The sequence below is a fragment of the Bombus flavifrons genome, chromosome 7, assembly GCF_040668555.2.
Source record: "Bombus flavifrons isolate JBK064 chromosome 7, iyBomFlav1_principal, whole genome shotgun sequence".
NCBI lineage: Eukaryota > Metazoa > Arthropoda > Insecta > Hymenoptera > Apidae > Bombus > Bombus flavifrons.
Genome location: NC_138448.1, coordinates 10603020 through 10627722, shown reverse-complemented (window position 1 = coordinate 10627722; position 24703 = coordinate 10603020). Strand labels below are relative to the sequence as shown.

The window sequence follows — 24703 nt, the reverse complement described above, 5'->3', positions numbered from 1 at the left end:
GTTTCGTGAAAGAAACCTTTCGAAGAATACATCGTCCTAGGGTCTTCTCGGCGACGTGATCGAAGAAAAACCGCGCTAGACACACACAACCCACTTACCTATAAATTAGGTCGTTATTTCATAACCGTGAGATCGATGAAAACTATTGAAAGAGATGTACCGTTAACCCTGAATTACACACAGGCTGTGCACATTCATCCAGAAGTCGTAATAGGACTAGGTGATCCGTGAAGAATGTACAAATTTATTGTTATCATTTCATTCCAAAATGAAAATATCTTATTTCACGCACAATACGAATTTAGCGGTTTCAATTAGAAATATCAGAATTTCGATCTTTTCATATTTCTCTCAAGTATTTTCTCCGTATGTTTCAAAAGACGAGAGCTTCAGAAAAAATTGCTATTATTTTAATGAAATAGAACATTAAAAACAAAAATAGAATTTTAAATAAAGAGAGACACTCTTCTTGGTTTATGGTAAAAAGTTTCAAAGTAATTATATTTATTAGTGAAAATGGTGACTTTTGGGTATTTGTTAATGGCCAGAATGACAGGATTGATTTTTCTAACTAAGAACACTCTGGTCTGTATGTGTATTTACCTACTTCGTGTAAAATTAGATTGAATCAAAAGGTTATGATAATCTTGATGATATGAAGTTATGATAATCTAAAGTTTAATAGACAAACGTTCCTGAATTAAAAAGATATTGTGATTAACAAGTGTTTGCTTGGATCACTTAACTGTATAGTCTACCTGGCATAAGTTCTTGCCGGCTATGTGGATCTTGAAAACAACACGTGGGCACAAAATTCAATAGATAAACAGTTCTCGAATATTAACCAAAACTATAACAAAATGAAGTGTTTTGAAATGTGATAAGAAGGCAAGAGAAGACGGGGTAACTGTTTTGAAAAGCTATACAGAGATATTTATAAACAGTTTTCAGTGAATTTCGTGAAAGGAGATTAAGAGTGAAGATATTTATATTCTGTAACGCGGTGTAAACAACAGAAGGTAAAATAATATTTTTCATCCTTGAAAGTTTTTAAATACTTTCAAACAAACAGAGTTTTAACATCGTCAAAAAAACGGTAGTTGATGTTGGTATCACGTACGCATGTAAATGTAAAGAAGTCTATTTCCTATCAAGAAAACATAGTTAACGATAACAATTATACTCGAACCAAGAATATTAATAATAATAATAATAATGATACATAAAATAAAAGTCTATAACGTAAGTGCCAAAATCTTTTAAATTAGCGTACAGTTCATAATCAAATATAATACAGAAATTTTATTTCAATTTCATGAAAAATCGAACCCGCCAAACCCACCAAATTAAATCATCATGATATTATCATACTGGATTGCTACGTTCAAGATAGTACCCTATAATACGAAAACAACCGCGCTTTTTCAATCACACGATCAAGGAAAGTAGGGATCTGCCTGAAATTCCAATTTCACACGATTTACTCTGTCAATCGCCTTATGCCGGCTTTCATGCAACGCCTTCGATCTCGAATTCTCCTCAAGACGATTTTAATCGATATAATTTAATTTTGCACAAGGACGTACACTAAACTGTATATATCCGAACGAAGACGAGACCTTCACCGAAGATCATCAATGGAGCCGCGAGAGCACGCTGAGTTTCTATGGCGAAATACCGGATAGGGTTGCTCACCGCGTGGATACTAGATGAATACTGAGGCACGTCAACGGGTACTGGGATCTAACCCCCTTCTACGTGTGCCTCATCCCTCTTTCGTCTCTGCTCCCCACTCTCCGCTTCGCTCCTTCATCAAACGCGCATCCACCCACGCAACTGTTGCGCCCCCGTCCATTAGCGATCATCCCTTAACATTTTGCAACTGTTTAACCACCCCCGTGGACCTTTGGACGAGCGCGTGGCGATAATGTAACCACGTGGGGTATACATCGATCGAGATTGTCAACTCGCGATTGAGACGGTCGCATTCATGAAAAAATTCTACGAAATTTTCATTTATTTCATAGTTCACGTTTACGAGACACACAGAGCGGCGAAATGTTTACTTTTCACTAGACTACTAAAATTCGAAGCGTATCGATCTTAAACATTATTTTATCCTCCACTGTATTTCTTGCTTGCCGAGCAATTAAGCTGTAGACGATATTCGCGCAAATGGTTGCAATTCGTTTGCTTGTGTTCGCCGCCGACAATGCGGCGATTTTCGCTAGGTGCCACGATGCATAACGACGCTCATCCCTTTTATACGATTCGTGTTTGCATGGTTACTCGTCAGGTTGGTAACGAGGAACACGGCTATTCGAAACGAATTCAGGTAGCGACGCGCGACTTCTTCTCGATGGCTACACGCGCGCGCGAACTCTATAGAGCTCGATGACGACAGTGCAAATCGAGTCTGGACTCCCCCGCGTTGAACACTTAACCCAGATTTAACGAGGAACTAAAGTAGAATCCCGACCTGTCCGCGACTAAATCCGCGAATGACGTCCGAACGAAAGTACAACGAGGAGGGAAATGATATCTCGGTTTGGCTGGCTCTCCGTGGAATGGAAGCTAATTAATCAGAGTAAGAAAGTCAGCGGAGGAGGAATCGACAATTCGTTTGCCTTCCCCTGCCAATTACTTGTCGACGAACGCTCGCTGGTTTCTTGCATATTGCAGCGTGGGCTGCTTCCTACGAACAGTTCGCATTTCTGCAGAAACTTTGTTGCCACTTTGTTTCCTGCTATTGCTGGCTCTTGGATAAATGTGAAATAAGCACCGTTTTTAGTTCCATAGAGGTAAACGGAGACGTTTCTTCGTGTAAGGTTGCTTGAGCCAATTGAGATTCAACATTTTAAAGTTCAATCTTGAACTTTGCATAGAATAATCGAACTTCTTGTATATCGTGGCACGCCATTAGTCTTTATACAGTAATGGAAGAATGAGGAACTATCGCGTACTTTAGATCCACTAAGGAAAAATATCAAAAAACAAAGGGAAAAGTTCGACTAACATTGTGACTAACTTGTTCAACTAACGTTATTTGACTTAGCGAGAAAGTATTATATGAGAATTAATAAAATAAACGATAAAGTAACTTCTAGGAACAAAGTAATATATGTTAATTATTGTCGTGCATATCCTACTGATTGTATATACAGTAAGTACAAGAAATAGCTTTCTTTCCACTTTGCACCATTTTCCTATTAATTTATTTATTGACTTTGTTTTTACTAATATCTGTACTGTAATCTGATTTATTTTACTTAAAATAAAAATCAAGTTATATTATAGAATACGTTAAATTACTCAGAAATATTTTGACAAGTGTTTATGAAAACAGATATTGATTGAGCAAACAGCATTTTAATCACATTAAATTTTAATAGATAAACATTATTCATATCTAATAATATTATTGTTCTTCAACTTGTCAATTATCCGAAGTGACGAAACAGGAATACGAGAAGAGAAATTATTCACAATGATAATGAAACTAAATGAAATAAACGAGTTCATAAAAAGGCTGCGATTAAATGATGCAAAAGGATAATTCATAATGATATAAAAATAGCTGTAGAAATTCGATTTACCTAACTATGTACTTAGATGCATTTAACTTAAAAAACCTCTTATTCTTCATTCGTACGCAAATTGATCGTTTCTTCGCGCGAACTACATTCCAAGCATGAAAAAGGGGGAAGAAAATAAGAGAAAAGAGGATAAACAAATTCATGAGGTCACGTTTAATTCACTTTATCTTTAAATATGGTTCTCCAATACGCTGTGACTGTGGCCAATCCAGTAATTGAATTGAACTGACGCATGCAAACAAACTCATTGAATAAAGTGAATCCTTTGTAGTAAGTATGTACTCTGTTAATTAATCTACATTTACTAAAGCCGCTTCATACCGTTTGTATACAGCTTCGCAATAATTTGTGCAAAAATATACAATTTTATTGAAGTTATGAAAATGCTTTATGGAAAGAAATGATTCAAATGAAACATCTGAAAAGTATTTACTTATTTTTTATTCAAAGGTATTTAATAAAGACAATTCCTAACCAATATATTTATTATCTAAAAAGCAAAACATGTATGTAACTACTATATTCCATTTTCCATCTCAGATAGTGGATCAATAAAAAATTTTATTACGCAAAACTTTGAATAATTTATGGATTATTCACAAGAAAGTTGTACGTCGAAAATTAATGATTGCAGCCATTATCGTCGACTACCGCAAAAATTAAATTAAAAAATTTCAGTGTAAATCATATACACACTTATATCAAAGATTTTCTTTTAACATATTTATAATTAAAATTCATATATGGCACTAATATTTTACTAATAATTATTACATTCCATTTTTTCTTAATTGGCAATTCATAGACGACGACATGAGAAGGTAGATAATCCATGATTTCCAATCCCTCAAAGTCTTCCAACAATTAATATAATATCCAGAATTATATAGTACATTCCATTAATACGTGTAAATTTTATGTAAAGTGTTAAGCTAAGGACAAATTTTATACAGAACCCGTTGAGAGGAGATAAAAAGAAGATGCTGGCAAATTTAGCTTCCAAGAAAGGAATGATTCACACTATCGTCGGTAACGAAAACCGTGGAAAATGCAAATTCGAAGAAACGCTGGAAATAGGATCGTCTTGTAAATGGCCACGCCGTTTCTTATTACGACTACAAAATGAGAATAATTTGTCCTTGGCCGGTTGGAGCACTTTGCAGCCGCTTCTTTTTTTCAGTAACTTTTCAAGCAACTGGACTTCATGTATTTAAATAGCATAGCTCGATGCATAAATAAGACCTGAATGGTTCCTTTGTGACCTTTTAAACAAACCTTTTAAAACAGAAACATTCGATTTATGTGTATTGTTGCATTCGTTAGGCAAAAATTCTAAAACAAATAAAATCTGAGTAAAGAAATAGTGGCATTATCCTACAACGGATTGTCAGTTTTTCCTACGACAGTCTTCTTCGTTAATTAATTACTCCAAAACAAAACGTAAAGCAGCAGCATGAGAGAATTCAAACATTAAATGTACTTCCCCACAGTCAAGGTAAATAAAGCAGAACGAAGAATCGAGGAGAAATACGACAAAAACATTCCATTATAAGTTTTTGTCATTTCATTAAACACTTAAACTTATGGAGGAGAATAGACGTTAAAAGATCGGATATTTGGATTGAAAATTAATATTTTTCATTTGTAACTTTCTTCTGAAGATTACTTAGACTTGTTTCTGCGAATAAGTTACATTTTCCACGTTTCATGACAGAATAGTTTTAAAGTTCCATACGCTATCAACCAATCTCATATTTCTAAATCTTCTTTCTTATTTGCTTTTGGGATTAAATATATTTTTTTACACATATGTCATCCATTTTTAACATACTTATATCTTTGGATCTAATTGTCTTTTTGTTTTCAATTATGTCAAAATCGATTTTATTATGCTCGTGCGTTTTTTAAGTATTCTGGACTGTTTACGTAAAAGAGAATATAGAAACGTTTAAAATACACCTTTGAATTAAAAAGTAAAATGTTAACGTAGAAAGTTATGACAAAATTAAAGATATTAAGATCACTGAAACCTCTATAATACCATGTGAAACAAAATATCTCTTTATCTTACAAATAGGTGATCCTTAAAATGAAATAAAAATGTAATGAAAGTCGGTTACCAAACCAGTCCCGAGTCGTAATTTTCATTTTACTTATTATCCATAAAAGTGAAGTTAAAAATATAAATACCTGTGAGAATAATAATTTGCAGCATCACCAGTTGCCGTCACTTAAATCCAATCTGAAATAAAAAAATCTATTTCTAGTAACAGTTCGGTCTTAAATTTTCGAAAATTTGAAAACGATTGAATTTTTCATTTTCCAGCAATACATAAAACACATAGAACACGGGGAACTTAACGAGTGGATAAAAATATTCCAAAGTTTCCCAGTATTTTCAAACACATCGATTACTAAGAGGAGCAACGAATGAAATCAGAGAGATATTAATGCCCTTAAGGAATTCTCTGTCAAATTCGTTGGCAAACATTGCTACCAGATGGCGATATAAGGGATGAACGATCGAATTAGCGGAAGAAACGGCGAAGTTGAAGACGGCTGGCCTGGAAAGGGTGCGGTAATCGCATTATTAAGAACTTCGTTGTGAAACTCGAGGTGGCTACCGGAAACGGGGACTTCGAATATAGGTTAAGATTTCCACACAAGCAGCCAGCCAAGTTGTTCGAACATCCAAGAAAGTTGGCAGACAGCAGCTAAATCGTTACACAAAGACAAAACTGCCTGCGGTATATACACGTCCCTAAGGAATCTTGGTCCTCATGCACATGAGAGAAAACTACCCTAACAGTTGAAAACTAGAGATTGCTAACTTTTTCTGCAGAGTTTGCAAAGGTTCGTGATTACCCCCGGGGCAAGGGAGATCTTCAAATGATCTGTGGCACGGCAGAGCGTTCAGGAAGCATCTTATTGTATGATAACGAAGAACGATTAATATGCCAATAGAATTTACAAGAACTCCACCTTCTGGGTTGTGTAACTAAAACTGGTTTTGATTTGATTAACCAAAAAAAAAAAAAAAAATTAAATTCTTTAGAAGTTAACTCCTTTTATAAAGATGCTATGAATTGGTAGTGTTGGCAGTAATATAATTCTTCATTGAGTACTAAAGTATCATAATAATATGTGATAAATAAAATGTAATAATAAATATATTGTAATGAATATCGTTAATGAAAACATGTATATATAGATATAGAAATAATAATATTAAAACGATATTAATATAAATACAAGAGGTGGCGGTGAAAATCAAAGTGACAAAGGATGCTTCAATTCTTTTGGGTAGTACACAAAGTGGAGTTACCTTTTAATTGCGATACATTCAATTGTTAAAAGGCATTACGAAATCAAATTTACGCGTTATCCACATGACACCAATCCATATCGTTATTCGGTTAGTGATTGCGTTTTATTTCATGCCTTTTATTGTCTGCGATCAGTGTCATGCATCGTAGTCTATAATGCTAACACGAATTTTAACAATAAAAAAAGAAAAGAGAGAGAGAGAGAATGTGTACGTGCTGTTGTAAACTTGTGAATGTATGAGAAAAGTGAATACAAAATATGTTTGCGATCAATTGCCTTTTCCTGATGAACTTATGTAATCTGTTACTTATTCACACTGCGTGTACTCTGATTAGTCTTTGTCGAACGAAACCTTACAAAATCATATATCACACCCCCGTTATATAATCGTGAATAAATCTACTTCACGTCATTACTTATGCGGGCAATAACACATTGGTTAAGGAATGAAAATGATTAACTTCCGCTTCAGAAAACACAACATTTGATACATATATATACTTAGTACTACTGCATAACTAACAAGTATAAGTAATTTTATATTACTAATCTGATTTCTACACTGTTCTAATCATTAGCAATTTTTATATTTTCTATATTACAGTATATCGTAAATAACCCGTATTCTATTCTACTCTAATATTACATTCATGTTATATTCCCATTGTGTAATATTTTACATTCCAATCTATATTGCTTTATGCATAATATAATTCTATCGAGTAATCCATTGATCTACTACGTTATGTGCGATATATTAAATTGTACAAATATCCGCAATCTAATTATAAACCAATAAATACCTTTCAGTAATTTCAACATTTTTTTTATCGAAGCATACAACTCCTGAACATCTGTAATATTATACAGCACGTAACATCAGTAATATGAGTATAATTTTTTAGGGTCAGTAAGGAAGAGATAAAAATAAAATAAGAAACATAACAGGAAAATCCATCGCTCAGGGCCTGTATCGTCGTGAGACGAATAACATACGTGGCATTGTACCCGGTAACATTTCCCTTATTTGTATTCCAGGGGGAAGAGCATGATAGGAGCCAATGGAGAAATCACAAAAGAACCGTTCAGATAAGTCACGTTCACCTTGACGGACTTTCGGCTCGGTCTATAAAAGAGAGGTACACCTCCTCGATGGCGCAGTCACAGTCACAGTGAAACCATACAAAATGTTCCGTTCAATTGCCGCTGTTTTCATCGTGGCCCTACCACTACTTCAGGCCGCTTCTGCTATCGATATTTCTCAGGACAAGAACATACACGTGGAACTCACCAGTAACGATGCTGTGCAACAAACAAAATCGGTGAGCGACCCTAAAGCATCTCCCACGTTAGTCATGTTCAAACGAATTGTGTTTAGTCAAACTTTTGGCATTTTTCGTACCAACTTCTTTGTTCTTAACGCTTGTATCGTATTCGAGATAATAATTTTTCGTATCTGTAAATTTAAATAAGGATTAAACTTTTAATTCATAAAACGTGAAGACAACGAAGTGTCTTGAATGATAAGAAAATCAGAATAAACCACTACAAGTTGTTTGAGTGGGAACATTTGTACTTTACTGACTTTGTGAACTGACTTTCAGTAACGAATATCCAGAACGACGTTAGAGAACGCGATGCTTGTCGGAATATCAGTAATAACGAGAAACGAATGAAATTCGTATCGAAGGAAAGAATGCATTTTATTGGTACTAATATGGTGGTTTTAAACTATAATATTTGAATTCGATAGTCTTAAAGTGACGATTAATGAGAATGCACGTAGAAATTTCAAAAGATATCCCAAGTCAAGTAAACAACCGGTTCACGTTGGTCAGAAGGTTTCAAGTCGATTAAAGTCAAGCAAATCCGATCTTAAATTCAAGCAATTTAAATAATTTGAATAAAGAGATATTTTTCGCGACGCGATAGAATATTCTTTAAAAGAAAATAAAATATCTTTCGTACGAATATTTAAATAGAAAGAATAGATCGTGTAATTGATTAAATGTATTTTCTCAAAATTCTTGTTGTTTTTTATGTTTTTTTTTTTTTGATAATTTGTTAATACAGGATTTATGAATCTGTCCATGTGATATTCTTTCATACTTTTACATATACAATAATGTTAGTGCCATTTTGCGAAAAAATCCTACGAATCTCTATACATGTGTGTGTATGCTCTTACTCTCTCTCTCTCTCTTTCTTTTCCTATCTTTCCTCTGTTTATTAGTAATTAATTCAAGAATTTACTATAATTTCGAGTTATTTAAAGTAATAGCTGTATACTAAAATCTACTTAATACGATTTAAGAGAACAAATAAAATCACATATATAAACCTAATACCTTAAAGTTTGTAAATGTCAAATTATTGAAGATATCAATATCCAAGTAAAGAAATCTTTCCTCTTTTAACGTACTGTTGTATGATCTAGAGTTATGGTCGTAACTTGAGAAAAATAACAAACATTACAACCGATATTTAAATAGAATGTTTTATTACACACTTTTTTGTTTTCCATAGGTAAGTTCCTATCCAGAGGAACGTGGACCTCTATTTATCGGGGACCTCACCGCCGGCCAACGCTACGCAGACGAAACAGTTTTTCGTCGTGTAATTGAATTCAACAATCCAACCAACACGATTCAAAGCTCAACGTTAGACGTATCTGTTACGAGCGGTAACTTACTCCGTTATTTCTTATTTTTCATATTCTTAGCTTTATAGAATAAAAACTTGGTCAATTAAATCGTCGATGAACACATCAAACACCACTCGTTGTTAAAAGAAACTTATCCAGTATAAGTTTGTGACTAGATTGTGGATACTTATGCGAATATTATATTCTTTTAACTAAAAAGTGGAACGTAAACAGCGATTTGTTCCACTCGCTGAATATGTAAAACTATTTTACTTTGAATACTTTGGATTTTTTTGCACATTATGTGCATTCCGCAGAGTTTTATACTTTTAAATCTTCCACAAGTGCATAAACATGCCCTCTTTGCCTTTTATTCTATATTTCATTTGTAGACCAATGATTCCGTAATTTCTGTATATTATTTCTGTATTCACACAATTTATATGGTTTCCTTTCTTACAGGAGTAATTCATTATATCAGTGCTCGAAACGTACAAGGCAGTCAAGCAGTTGTCTGTGGCAATCCAAACGCCTTAGGAGGAAGCAAAACTAGCATTAATCTTCGAGTACCACCGAATTCCTTGGCCACGTTAAATATGGTGGTTGCGGCGCATGATCATAATCGCATGATCAAGTCTTAGAACGATGATATCGTGCTAATACTACTATGTTCTTTCAGTCATGGTCGACCAAATTGTATTTCCAATTTGAGGACAATATGAAAGAATCGTTATTAATGTATGTGTGATTTCTCGTTTCGATTGTATGCCAATGACTTTCTCGATTGAAACTATAGTGAGATTAGGACATATGAAATTCAAGTTACATATCAAATTAAGTTTACATGACATCGACACCTTGCACACTGAAAATTTTTATAAAATCAATCAGCAATCGTAACACATTTTTATTGAGAGATATTTTGAAATCAAATGTTTCATTTCGAGAAGAAGATTATAAATATATTAGCTTTTCGTGTTTTCCATAAATGAAAATAAAACAAGAAATAATTTTCATTATTTCAGTGTCACTGTATCACTATATCGGCATCATTAAATTATAAAAGATTAATTTTTGATAAGTGTACCTTATATAATTTTCACCATATCTGTGAATATTATCGTACCAACCATAACATTGTAAATCTCTTTTTATTCTCTAATTCGTGTGTTTGTCTTTCTTCCTCTTTCACTGAAAACTGATTCCTCTTCATATCAAATTTTAATTTAACTATAATTACAGTATAAATGACACACACTACCTCCTTCTATCCTCTCAGGATATTGATTATGGATACTATGAGAATAAAATATAAAACCTGATAAAAGAAATATTTCAACCACTCTAATTAAACGTACAAGATCTTGATGTTGTCTGAACAAAGTTTGAGAAAATTTCAGGAGATCTCATTCAAATCAGCAATCTTCAAAAAGTCTTAACGCTTTATACTACCACTAACGATACAAACGGATACGCAGAAAACCTGACTAATGCAAGTGCTGATTGTTCCGTAATCCCATAATACCGGTTTACAACTTAAAAACTGTAAAAACACGCGAAGATGAACAGCTCTTCATTAAGGTGGTTCAATACATCAACGAATCAGATGATATTCATGCTGTATAGCTGAAATTCACCATTAATGGCAGTAACATTTTTTAGTGTATCATTTTTTATTCTACACAGCTTTATTCATGCAGTATGAAAGCTTACATCTGAATTTAAAAAATTATTTGTTGTTAAAAATGCGTAAGAAAATACTATCGTCTATCGTTCACTTGACACATCAACTGCTTTACGTAGGTACTCGAATACTTTCATATAAATATTTTTATAGGCGCCACTGATTTCGCGAGTGCCCGAAACATACAAAGTAGTCAAGTAGTTGTCTGTGGCACTCAAGATAACTTAGGAGGAAGTTCAGACATCCTTTTCATTCGGATTCCAGCCTCTTAGGACCTCGCATTATATGTAGTTATTGGAACATTCATTGAAAAAGTATTGGAAGAAGAAACTGATTAAATGTGTTAATTAAATGTGTTATTGTCTTTGATCCTGACTGTATTATCACATGCTATTAATTATTTAATTAATAGATTTCTGCGTTCAAGTTCAAAATCGGCGACACAACGTGCTACGTATTACATTAGTCAACTATATCTGTTACAACCGTTCGTGGAGACGCGAAAATGCATCAGAGAGAGAGGCGTAAATTCTCGCTACGATTCTGATAATCGACGCCGCGAATCTCCAACAATATTTAAAACAAATATTTAAAGCAAATTTCAAACAATATTTAAAATTATAATGAACACGTTACAATATAATTTAACGATGATACAATTAGTTTTTTATTATAATTCGACCCGGCTTTATGATATTTCTCGACGTATTCGTTTGACTAAGCGACCTGGATTTTATTCCTTTGAGCCTCTCCATACATTCGCTTTAAATCCTCAAATGATACTGACTGCCCTTCGATTTTTTGCTTTGTCTTCTCTGGGAGACGACCCCCACCATGCTCGGATCTCGCAACCGTTCACACCTATGATCACGTATGCCACCTTCTTTGTGTAGATAAAATAATCGACCGGAAGCGAATCGATGTTTCTAGTACTAGCTGCTTGACGACAACTATACGCTTAGCGCTACATTGTGTATATTTCGCCGGTTATGTCAGACGATCTGTCTGCGACACTGTAGTACCAAGGGAGACGGTTAGGAACAAGGTCTATAGTAAGCCTCGGTGCGTAACAATATCTGCCAGGTATGTAAATATGAAACCGGAATTTTTGTATAGAAAATACACGTTTATTGTATGAAAATGATTAAAAATATTTTATTCGAAGTATTGCCCATCGCTAGCTATACATTTTTCCCACCTATCTGGCAATTGATGGATGCCACGCCAAAAAAACTGTCGCTCTTTTGAGGCAAACCAGTCATCGAGCCATTTTCGTACATTTTCGTAATAAGTGAAGTGCTGGTCGGAAAGTGCGTGTCCCATCGATGCAAATAAATAGTAATCGGACGGAGCCAAGTCTGGTGAGTAAGCCGCATGCGAAAGTTTTTCCCAACTGAACGCTTCAATCGTTTCCTTGACCGGTTTTGCTGTATGTGATGGTGCATTATCATGAAGCAAAATTACTTTGTGTTGCCTTTTTTGATATTCTGGTCGTTTTTGCTTGATTCAAATCGATTTGAATCAATTATTTTTATTATTTTAATATAATCAATCATATTCGTCATCCTCATATTTAATGTAAATCAATTCCCCAACCAATTCTCCATACGACAGCTTTCTTTCCACCTTACTGAGCTCCTCCTCTTCGGTCTTCGTCAATGTCGATGCTGGCTTCGAGTCGGTCATTCCAAAAGCATTCAAAATCTACCTAATATATCCTGCTTGATATATCTTTTTTCTTTCTTTCGAGAAAGCGACTCCCAGGCAGTGGAAAACACCTTTTAAACTCTTATTGTACAAGTTCTCTGAGACAACGAGAATGCCATCAACATAGACTATGATGAAGAGAATTCTTCGAATTAGGAAGTAAACGCGATATTAGATTAACATTAGATGTTTGTCATGGGGAGAGCTTTCCATATCCGCGACAGTTCGTATTCGTGAAATTAATGCGTCCAGGTAATTAATATTTTGAATTTTTTCAATTACATTATTTCTACTAAACACTCGACAGAGAATTATAATTCGCTAATTGTGTCTTTGCTCTATTCGATTCTAAGCCGATTCGACGTACACGCGTCAATTTAATCATACTTACTGTGGCAGCTCGACGTACGTTCCTTAACTTACATTGCCCCTTTTTGTTATCTTCCTTTTTTTACAGTTTATTACATGAATGGTATGTATTGTTATGTCAGTTCAATTACTCTAATCTATCAAAGAAAGTAATGTGTTATTCATACTTTATTTTATAAAAAATAGTAAATAGATAATAGTTTATTATTTCCATCGAAATGACATTACGAAAATTATTAACATCTTTATCATGCACCGAATTGCTATCTTGTGTAGAGGATAGTGATAACGATGTGTTGTCTCAGACTTCCGTGGAAGATAATGCAAAAGATATTGATTATGTAGAGAATGAAACTTCCGCATTCGTATTAGATGAATTTGAGGAGAACGCTAACACAGTATTACAGATTTTTCGTACAAACAGATGAAAATACCGTTTTGTGAAAATCCATGTATAAAATAAAGAATTTCATACGGTCATGGAGACATTTTTGTTCTTCTGTGATTTTGAAATAATAGTATATAGTAATAGTTGAGGACACTAATAACTACGTATAAAAGTTAATCATATAATAAACGGTTAACTTGGCTATGAGTTACAAACGGTAAAAAATAAAGAAAGTGGCAGTTTTCTACGATTTTCAGTAATAGATCTGAAAAATTGTAAAACAACTATAATAAATCTACATTTTTGTTCATTCATCAAAGTCGGTGACACAACTAACTCATACGGCGTAATTGTTACGCAGTACGCCAATCAAACTATGTCTATGATATCAATAATTACGCAATTACCATCTAACCGTCAACAATATCTGGAAAATTACGCAATTTTTATAGCAGAATGATTATTTAAGTTTGAGGCTGGGGACGTGTTTAATTAAAAATTTGCAAATTGCCAATTGTGTCATTAGTCTACCGGATTCGCTAATCTAACCATATTAGAAGTTAATTAGAAGTTAATAACATAAAACTTTCCCTGTTTGTGAAAAAGAGCATCGTATCCATAAATCGGTAAACACGATAACTCATAGGCGTATTTGCTACGCAGCGCACTAGACAACATCTATGATATTAATAATTACGCAATTACCCTCTACCCGTCAACAATATCTGGAAAATTACGCAATTTTTATAACAGAATGATTACTTAAATTTTGAAACTAGGGACGTGTTTAATTAAAGATTTGCAAATTGCCGATTGTGTTATTATTCTATCGCATTCGCTGATCTAACCTCATGTAAATAATTAGAAGGTAATAACATGAGAAACTTCCCTTTTTTATAAAGAAGAGCATCGTATCCACAAATAGGAGTAAGATAATGAAAATCATTTAGATAAGCTACGTGTACCTTGATAAACTTCTAATCCGGAGTATAAAAGGGACATAACATTTCCGCAATGCCATAGTTACAGATACACTGAAAACAATACAAAATGTTTCGTTCGATAGCTACTGTCTTCATCCTAGCCCTCGCAGCGCAGGCTACTTTTGCACTTATTGATTATCCACGCGAAACCGTTATTCTGAAATTCACTGACGAAGATATTACACAAACGAATCCGGTGAGTAAATATAAAATTTTTCCTCTCAATTCGAAAAGATGTAATTTGAATGAAAATAAGGTTGCCTATAAGTATTTGGACACCAGGTATATTGATATTTTTGTTATATGTATTTTACGAGTTACGATTGAAGAAGGTCTCTCTGCTGTTAATTCTTTACCTCTTGCCATACTTGGCAAATTCTCAGCTAGATTAAGTCTGAACTTGCATTTACTTGCAACAAGCTTCAGCATACTATTAGCTTTAGCTACATTCGTAATGAGGCGTGTTATTATACGTGTTGGTTTATTAAAGAGACGAGTGATAAAATTGTAATAGTCGGTGTATATTAAAATCACTTTAAATACAAGTACAGACATAGTGTATGCCGGTCGTAATCGTCGCTCGCTTAGTGCTACTGTTGAACTCTACGCTCGCTATTCGGCTGTATAACTCGCTATAATGATCGTCCTAGAGAGCACGTTCGTCTATTTGTATCAATCGGTGGTATTACAAAAAGTTCGAACGTAATTCCGGTTGACAATTACAAATAACGGGGATAACGTTTTGTCCGGAGTTCGTTTGCCCTTGAACGTAGCAAACCAAAACAACGTTGGTACTCCATGGCACAACAATATGAATCTCTCTCGATTCGAATGTTCCGTTGATTCATGTGCCGCTACACGTGAAAATATTAATTTGCATAAACATTCATAGTTTAGTCGTTAGCAACGCAGAATAACGAAGAATTACGATTATGGATTATTATAGCATTTTAAGCATTTTATACGATTCAGCAGTTCTAATATATAATTAAATGAAGAATCACCAATATCGAAATAAAGAAATACATTTCCATTTTGACTTTTCCTAAGAAACTGAAACTGTTTATCGCTTCATTCGAGAGAAATGATATCCATGTTTCCTCACACGAAGTTTCACTTTACTTCTTTTGTTTCTGAATAGGATTCTTATCCTGAACAGCGTGATATTCAAACAAACCTGGGAACTCTTAGCACGGGTGAACATGTTGCAGGTGAAAGAATTTATAATTCAATATTCCAATACTCGAATCGATATGAGAACCTTATATTGGTCCTAATTCTGAAGCTGCAAGTGGACGGTAAGATTTCTTATATTCTTTCATATTCTTTACGTTCTAACGCTTGCGAGACAAAAGTTTAGTTTTGTAGCGAAATCGCTGATATACGTAATTATTTCTTGTTACGAGAAGTTTATAGAGCGTAACTAAATTCATGTTCATTTGCTACGCTTTGAATAAGATTTGAGTGACTGTTCGACTATCTTCATGTAAATGTTTCTTTTTCTACAGGAAACATTAATTTTGTAAGTGCCGAGAACATAGGCGGCAGCGAAGCGGTTGTCTGTGAGACTGCGGATACCTTAGGATCGTCTGAAGGCAGCATTCACATTCGAATTGCACCAAGAGCCACCGCAAGATTACGTGTGCTCATTGGGTCGCACTAAACTATACTAATTCCATTAAACAATTTTATTTTTCTTTAACGTTCGTAAACAATAACTTCCGCATTATTTTATTCAAAAATGGATATAGTTATTCTAAGTAGAAATTGTATGGCGCTATTGGATGTCGAAAAAAATAAACATATTACTTAAATTTGTTATTATTACTCACCTGAACTTCTTTCTATATATTTCTAATCAGGATAGAAGAGTATCTCCGTGTTTTAAACATATTGGTGTTTGGTAAGATTTTTATGGTTGGTGGCAAATTTTGTGGCGGCAAACCTTGCTGTCGATCTCCAATTCTGTCGGCATATCTTTCCCCTTCTTTTCAAGTCACCCTACTCAAATTCAAGTACAGATACGGAGGGATACGCATATATCTTCTACACACATAAAATACAGGTACTATACTTATACACACATAAAATAGATACATCTGCGAGGAATGAAATACACAGACCGTTCCAACAAAGTATATTACGTTTATCCAGATAGAATGTTGTTTGTCGTTCAGTGCAAATCTTAATCCAGGTATAATATCGTTTGCTCATTAGAAATTTTTCTTTGTCTTCCCGTTTCGTCAGCAATCAGAACCGAGTACTTTCATTTCAAATACTTTTCAATTATAAAAACAACTCTACTTTCTGGCGGTTTTAAATTGTAGGAAAATAGTCGATGGCTATCTAGTACATTTAAAGAAGTATATACTTATATACAAGTTATTGAAAAATTGTTACAAGTAATAGTAAGGAAAATTTGGAAGCTACGCTGAATAAAAAAAAAGAAAGATATTACATGGCATTTTTTTACATTTGCAAGAAACGAACAAACGGACAAATTTTTGAAAACCGCAGATCTATTTATCATTAAAAAGCAATAGTTTTTGATATTATCTTTATCGATAATGACGAACGATCTTCATCGAACATCCAATATAAAGGTAAGTCTCTAAGAACCTTTTCCTCTTTAACACTTATTCCACTTTCATAAAAGATATTTTATAAACTTATCATCATATATTACTTTCGAAATCATTCTTTTTCAGAATTAGAAAGTTTAGTTTATGGCGTTAATTGAATCGCCAATATCCCGTTATTGTTAGTACAACTATAAATCAATTAAAAAGAAAGTATTTTTGCTTCAACAGATATTATTAAAATATACTTCTCAGGTTAGGGACGTACGTAATTAAAAATTTGCAAATTTTCGTTTGTGTCACTGTTTGTACCGGATCGACGAATCTAGTCCCGCGACTAATAACATATAGCAATACTTTTTCTTGATAACAGTTTCCTTATTTTTGAAAAAGTGACTTATATCAATAAATCGGATGTAGACAACCACAAGCACTTGGATAAGTCATATATACCTTGATAAGCTTTTAGTCTAGGGTGTGAAACACTTTCCTTATTTATAAAAAAGAGACTTGTACCAATAAATCGGATTTAGATAATCGTAAGTACTTGGATAAGTTAAATGTACCTTGAGAAGCTTTTAGTATAAGTTATAAAAGAGCCGTGAATTTCCGCAATGGCACAGTCACAGATCCAGTGCAACCGATACAAAATGTTCCGTTCAATTGCTGGTGTCTTCATCGTGTCCCTGGCAATACAAGCCAATTTCGCATTTATTGATTATCTACGTGAAACCGTTACACTGAAACTGTCTGACAAAGATTTGGTACAAACAATACCGGTGAGTAACCATAAGGTCTATGCTTTCAACGTGAAAAGATGTATTTTGGATGAAAAATTGAAAAGAGCAACGTACAATTCGACCAAAGAGTTGATATCTTTGTTATGTGTATTTTCAAAGATACGATTGAAGAAAGTTTCTCTACTGTTAATTCTTTACCTCTTGCCATAACTGGCAGATGCTCCGTTAAATTCAAATTGAAACGTACTTGCACCAACAGATTCCAACAAATTATTTGCCTTCGTTGAAATTCGTAAAAATATTCACTTGTACAAACATTCACAATCTAGCCGTTAACAACGCAAGAATAATAGAGAATTACGATTATGGATTACTTTACAAGTTAGAGCATTTTATATAATTTTGCAATTCTAGTATATAATTAACTTGAGAAACATCAATACCGAAATAAAGGAACACATTTTGCTTTGAACTTCACGTAAGAAACTGGATCTTTGTGTTCTGATTCATCGATTCATTGAAGAAAAATAATACCCATTCTTTCTCATAAAAGGCTTTTTTTGTTTCTATATAGGGTTCGTATCTTGAGCCACGTATTCCTACAAGCCTCAAGAACCTTAACGTAGGTGAACATGCTGCAGGTGAAAAAATTTTCAGTACAGTGTACGCGTATAAGAATGTCTACAATTTCATTTTGATCTTAACTTTGCACCTGGATATGAGGGGTAAGATTTCTTCCATTATTTCTTCTTCACTAAAATTTGAGGCTTGCAAAACAAAAGTTTGGTTTTAAAACGAAATGTTGCGATAGATGTAATCGTTCGTTGTTACAAAAAACTTGTGCAGAGTAAGAAAATTCATATTCTTTGTATAAATCAAAAGCTTTGAGTAAATATTCGAGTGTCTTCACATAAACGTCTTTTTGTAGGGACTATTCATTATATAAATGCCAGAAACGTACCCGGTAGCGATGTAGTTATCTGTGCCAATGGAGATAGCTTAGGATCGAATTTAGGCACTGTGCAGATTCGAATTGCACCGGAGGCCACGGCCAAAGTACATTTCATCATTGGGACACACTAAATGAAAATAATTCTATTCTTTTATAAACAGTTTTCTGTAACGTTCTTATACAACAACTTCCTCGATATTGTGTTACGCATGGAAATAATTCTAAATATTCTAAATTCAAATTACGTATGTAACGTTGAAAGAATAAACGTACTATATAAATCAATTAAATTTGTTATTATTTTCTACCTGAACCTTTTTCCATATCTTTTTAATTAAGGTTAATATTTCTGTGAATTAAAATATTAAAACACATTGGTATTTGGTAAGGTCTTTGTAATTGGTTCTAATTTAATCATTATTGCATAGTAAAATTTAGTAGATATATTATGCTTGTTTGCAAGCATCCAACCGTCTTACTGCAAAAGATATAATAAATTAAACAAAGCAAATATTTTATCTACAAAAAGCAGCATTTGATTAACTTCAAAAAAAAGGTATTATAAGGCTGTTTATGGTTTTTTATTTTAATCTGAGGTCTATGGTCTAACAAAACCAACTTGACGGCACAAATATAATAATGCAACATACAATGAAATCTTTTAATTAACAAAATTTTCTAGTCAATATCTTTTAATAAACACCAGTATCTTAAATGATAGTATACTGACATGATCTAATAACTCTACCACAGTATATTACATGAAAACTATCTTTCCATTTGATTTTGAAATTAAATATGTGTCTTTGTACCCTTTTTAACTGCTTAAAAGTATTAGTAACATGCAGACTAATATTAATAGTTAAATTAACACATAAATTGAATTAATATTACTTCTTTCTTAAAGGACATTGTACGCATTGTACGTAAACATGTACATATTTTCAAAAGGCTTCTATCATCAAATTAATTCTTTTTTCAACTATTTCATACGAAACCATTTTTCTTTTTAGCCATCAAGTGACATAAAGGTCAGAGAAATAGAAAAAATGAACTCGTATCACGCTTTATTAATGGAATTTCAAAAACTTTTATAAATGTTCAAATATTTTCATTAGCCGATATTTGTTATTCGTAAGCTATCTTAATCGTGACATTAAAATATCAGTTTCATCGTGATTTATTATTTTTGTGCTTATTATACTTGCTTATTTACTGTTCTATTTTTAGTTTCAGTTTCATTTCATATGATCAACGCTTATTTTTCAGTGCTCGCGTTATTGTTGCAATTAACTGGCCATACGGGTAGGTATAGCGCGCAATTAGGGTTACGTAACGAGATGCCGAATAATTCAGCAAACAAATCACGTTTGCGTACGCAACACATGCATGCATACAGGCCGATTGTATGCGTAACAGGTGAGCCACCTGACAATGTAAATTTCGCGAATACTATTTTCATCGTGTCGCGTCAGTACAAATTTTTATGCTCCTTTAGACAATACTGATTCATGAATACAATGTAAATCAAAAGCATTTTATGAATAACAAACTTACGAGCAGCGTTACGGTGACGAGTCTTGACAAATGGAAAGGGCGAGGGGAGGGGATGTGAAAGTTCAAGGGAACTTCTCATATCCGAATTAATAGAAAGATAAAAATAGTCAGGTGATGGAATTTTCAGATAATAGAACAATCACCCGTTTCATTTCGCTTATTCGAATAAAGATAGATAAAATATCGGTTTGTTTCCAGATTTAACGGTCTTACGTTGCATAAATTTTTCTATTAAGTTACATTTTTTTGTGCATTAAACTATTGGGATTTTGCTTTTCAAATACTGCAGCATAGAAGAGTATCTATTTATTTAAATTCACGTTGCTTTCGTTTGCTGATTCAGCTTGTGGAAAATTGATGTATTTGTTACTTATAAACGAAGCGTTTATCTATTACGAAATTAAATACAATGTGCAATATGTTCAGCCAGTATCGTTTTTTAATAAGATCTACTATCGCGTTCTTTAATATGTCTTCTTTGCAGATTTAAGATTCAAATATAAATACATCGTTTACGTTAATTTATATATTTGGAAAAATCATATACTTAAGGGTTAAATAGTTCGAGATTTAGAATTAGACCAAACTACCATAGTTATTTATCTATAACGAGATCAACGATCGATTGACGATTAACGATAAATGAATGAAGAGACCAATATTACTGCCAAATCTTCGTTTTCACTGCAAATAAAAAATAATTTAGAATTCAAATAAAATATTTATTCAAGAGAAAGGTTAATTCACTTGATCGCCTGAAATATCTTTTCCTTGGTTAAGTAGGCTTAAGTAGGTCAAATTTCATGGCAATCAAACAAGAACAACCAAAATGGTGAAGTTACATCGATAGCTTCCTCATAGAAAAGATGTGCGAGGATCGCAGAAAATCTTCGCAAATAATTTTTCTCTTCAAACATAGCGAGCAAATACATACAGACGTAATAGCAACGTCTACAAGCAACTTCTACAGAGCGAAAAATAACAAGCACGCGCAGAACAGCATCGAGAATCCTTAAGTGGCGTAGCTAGGGTTCAACACAGAATTCTGTAGAGTCTTATAACGAAAATAAACTCACCTGGTAAATTATCCTCTTTCAGAGGCGTTATATCAGCTTACTGTTTTGCTTATAAATCTGGGTTCCAATATTCACGTGATTTTCAAATAATAATTTCTCAATTCATGCTTTTGTTTCTAATCTATGTAATCTATGAAATAAATATAAATTCTATAAATGAAGCACTGGTGTGGTTATGTAAATAAAATAGTGCTGGATTATACTATTAGCGGGACACGTGAATCGACATTTTTAATTTTTTAGACGGTGCGGACGGCAGACGTGAACCGACGTTTTTCACTTGATGAACGTTGACATATTTTCCAGAAATACGGCAGCGGCGGTAAAATTTATTTCACGGTATACAGTCAACAATATGTTAACGCGTTAAGTGCCGTGTTGATTTTGATAAATAACCCACGAAAGTCTTAATGAGGCTTTACAAATTCCGTATGCAAACAATATTCGTATTAATAGCTTTCTAAGCTCCGTTGCGATTGATTACGACGAAGATTGTTTGAAATTTATGAAGATTTATAATACTGTAATTCTAGGAAGCATCTTCATTATTGAGAGATGTTTATATATACTCTGTTATCTGTTTTCATTTGTAAGTCAGTGTATCCATGTTTACTACTTGCTTATTGTTAAAACTAAATAGAACTACAAAATAATTAAAAAATTTCTGAGAAAATATCGTAAACTTTGCGTAAAATTACTTATAGATTTTCCTGCCTGTTTACACTCGTCCTTCAATTTTCCCGCGTAGAATTGTTGGTTCGAATTACTTCCGGACTTACCCAGAAACGCGTCGATGCATATTACCTACTCATCTTTTCCACTTTCCACTAACAATAAGAATTCAGAGTTAAAATAGTCGCGGCACGGATATGGCGCGGTATTGTGCTTCCGAGGTTCCTTGTTCTGTCTGTGTTCACGTGGTAATCACGACTAGCGATGTTTATGCGAGTCTGATGGCCAACAGTGTATGATAACGACGTATTGTTTAAGAAGAAGTTGGTAATGTCATTCGAAAGGAAACGATGTAAACCCTCTAGCAATGCGTGCTCTGAGAACAATATATTCGCTAGAAGAGAAGAGAAAGAGACTGTCTGTCGATAGACAGTAATAATCTGTACACATCAGAGAGATAATGATCTCTATCCATTAAATTCGTGTAAAATCAAACTTACTTTTCGCTGCTTCTGCTATCTGTACTGCACTGTCGGTGAACGTAATGCAATCATTTCTCGTTACCTCATGAAATCTTTCTAAAGCTATGTATTCCTTGGCAGATATAAGATAAATAGAACGAAAGGGTATGGTATAGTGTAAGAGTTCCGGAGAGACTCTTGACCGTTCGTACGTGGTACATTAGTTACGAGCGACCTGGAAATTTCTCAACAAAACGACCAATAAACTCCATCCCTTGACCGTAAAGGAAGCTTTTCATCCGCTAACTGAGACTTTTCCTCTCTGTTGAAAAAATATTGTCTCGGATAGACCAGAGACAAACCACAGAGCTAGACCACAGTTTAAAACGTATAACTGTAACATGTATATAAATATATGTTTTCCTGAAACTCGTATCAAGGGAAAATTGAAAAATAGGATACTTTTTCACCAGGCGAAATATCTTTTTAATTTGCAAACTATACATATCAGATTCATAAAATAAATTAGTGTACCCACCGCGTATTTTATAATACGAACTTAAATGTAATTCGAGCAGCGAAGAGAAAAATTGTACAAAATAGAAAAATTAAACAGACCCATGTAGAGATGCATTCTAGCTTTTCCAGCGTCATCGTTGAAACGAAGATCGAGGTAACTATATTAGAATTCAATTTCTCCATCGAGAAAGAGCAATCCCTTGAGGTAGCTTAATGAAGAGGCTGCCCCTTCAGAGTCTCTTTTTTTCTCGTCTAACGATTACGTAACACTTACATTTTACATTTCATTCGTAAAGAACATAAAAAAAAAGAAAAGAAAAAGAACAAAAAATGATATGGATTAATCGTATTAGAAGAAAACATTTTATCTATCCTTGCACATATATTTCTGCATATACGCCGATAAACATAGTCTACGTTTATCACTAATAATTGCAAAGTCGATGAACCTAAAGTGGAAAAAAGAACAAATATTCACGTATCTGGCTTCTAGTGATTCGACATACTTACGTAGACTAGCGGATTAGCGGATAGTTATTGAATATCGAAGTACTATGGTACGGTTTCGAGCGGTGTCCTCAAAAACTTCCGTACGTACTTTAAAACGAATGAAACATCGCATCAAACAAGCAAATAATAAAATTCTGCAACAATATACCAGGAATAAAAAAATCCATACAATGAAAAGCGTGTGTCTTATTGGCACTGATATTATAAATTCCAAGTAACGACTACAGAGAAACAAGATGATAAGGATACGTAAAATTTTACATTTTTTATAAAGCGACAGTTTAAAACTGCAATATATTATTTTTAATCAATCTTATATTACCATTATTTTTCTACTTGATTTGGGATTCAACAAGCATTTTTCACTCTCTTTAGTGAGTGCCTATCATAATATTAAGATATCGAAAGATATTCAATTATCGTAGATATGAAAATATTGCTCGTCTTGGTTTTATACTTTTGACTGGAGCTAACAGGATCTTTCCATTTTCAGCTGTTTTGTGTTAAAACGTTTATTAGTCATAAAGTGACATTAAAATAAAAGGATCGACAAAAATATACTTATCATGCTTTTACGTGATTTTCAAATATGCAGGTCATTTATTTCAATAGAACTTGCATATTTATATTATACTGATGATCAAATACACTTTGAAGAGTAATAATTAATAACGTAATGTTTCGTGAAAATTTACATTTTATTTTCGTCAAGCGATAGAATACCATGTCATTATATTTTGATACTCTTTTACGGAAAGTATTGTATAAAGCGCGTGATTGATGAAGCGTTCTTTGTTTTAACTGACACATTCTAAATGGAAAATAACGTGGTATTTGAAAACCCGTATCGATCATCGTGTACCAAATTGATCGTCACCACAAGCTAGATCGAACAAACATCTACGTACTGTCATTGAAAATCTAATCCAATTTCCTAAT

The 24703-nt window shown here is 33.5% G+C and overlaps 4 protein-coding genes across 14 annotated transcripts in view; 3 read left to right on the top strand and 1 right to left on the bottom strand.

Annotated features, from left to right (window-relative positions):
- LOC138181414 (tyrosine-protein phosphatase non-receptor type 13) overlaps window positions 1–24703 on the bottom strand; it is a 149921-nt gene that overhangs the window by 101633 nt on the left and 23585 nt on the right. For 3 of the 11 annotated variants that reach the window (XR_011173511.1, XR_011173510.1, XM_069116177.1), the window contains exons 1-2: window positions 15233–15375; window positions 5787–5838 (exon numbers count right to left, since the gene is read on the bottom strand). The gene's annotated coding sequence lies outside the window, so the exon portion shown is untranslated. Of the gene's footprint in view, window positions 1–1484; window positions 1696–5786; window positions 5839–15232; window positions 15388–24703 lie in introns of those variants that run through there. The other 8 variants (XM_069116174.1, XM_069116176.1, XM_069116180.1 and 5 more) reach the window with 7 other exon arrangements.
- LOC138181751 (uncharacterized) lies at window positions 7787–11035 on the top strand. The gene is made up of 3 exons (XM_069116875.1): window positions 7787–8245; window positions 9450–9606; window positions 10030–11035. Exons 1-3 carry the CDS (start codon window positions 8111–8113, stop codon window positions 10206–10208), a joined length of 471 nt encoding a protein of 156 aa, XP_068972976.1. The 5' UTR covers window positions 7787–8110; the 3' UTR covers window positions 10209–11035.
- LOC138181416 (uncharacterized) lies at window positions 14731–16512 on the top strand. Its single transcript, XM_069116181.1, has 3 exons — window positions 14731–14894; window positions 15840–15996; window positions 16207–16512. The coding sequence occupies exons 1-3, from the start codon at window positions 14766–14768 to the stop codon at window positions 16359–16361; spliced, it is 441 nt and encodes a 146-aa protein (XP_068972282.1). The 5' UTR covers window positions 14731–14765; the 3' UTR covers window positions 16362–16512.
- Window positions 17869–19213, top strand: LOC138181813 (uncharacterized). The gene is made up of 3 exons (XM_069117068.1): window positions 17869–18056; window positions 18592–18742; window positions 18946–19213. The coding sequence occupies exons 1-3, from the start codon at window positions 17892–17894 to the stop codon at window positions 19098–19100; spliced, it is 471 nt and encodes a 156-aa protein (XP_068973169.1). The 5' UTR covers window positions 17869–17891; the 3' UTR covers window positions 19101–19213.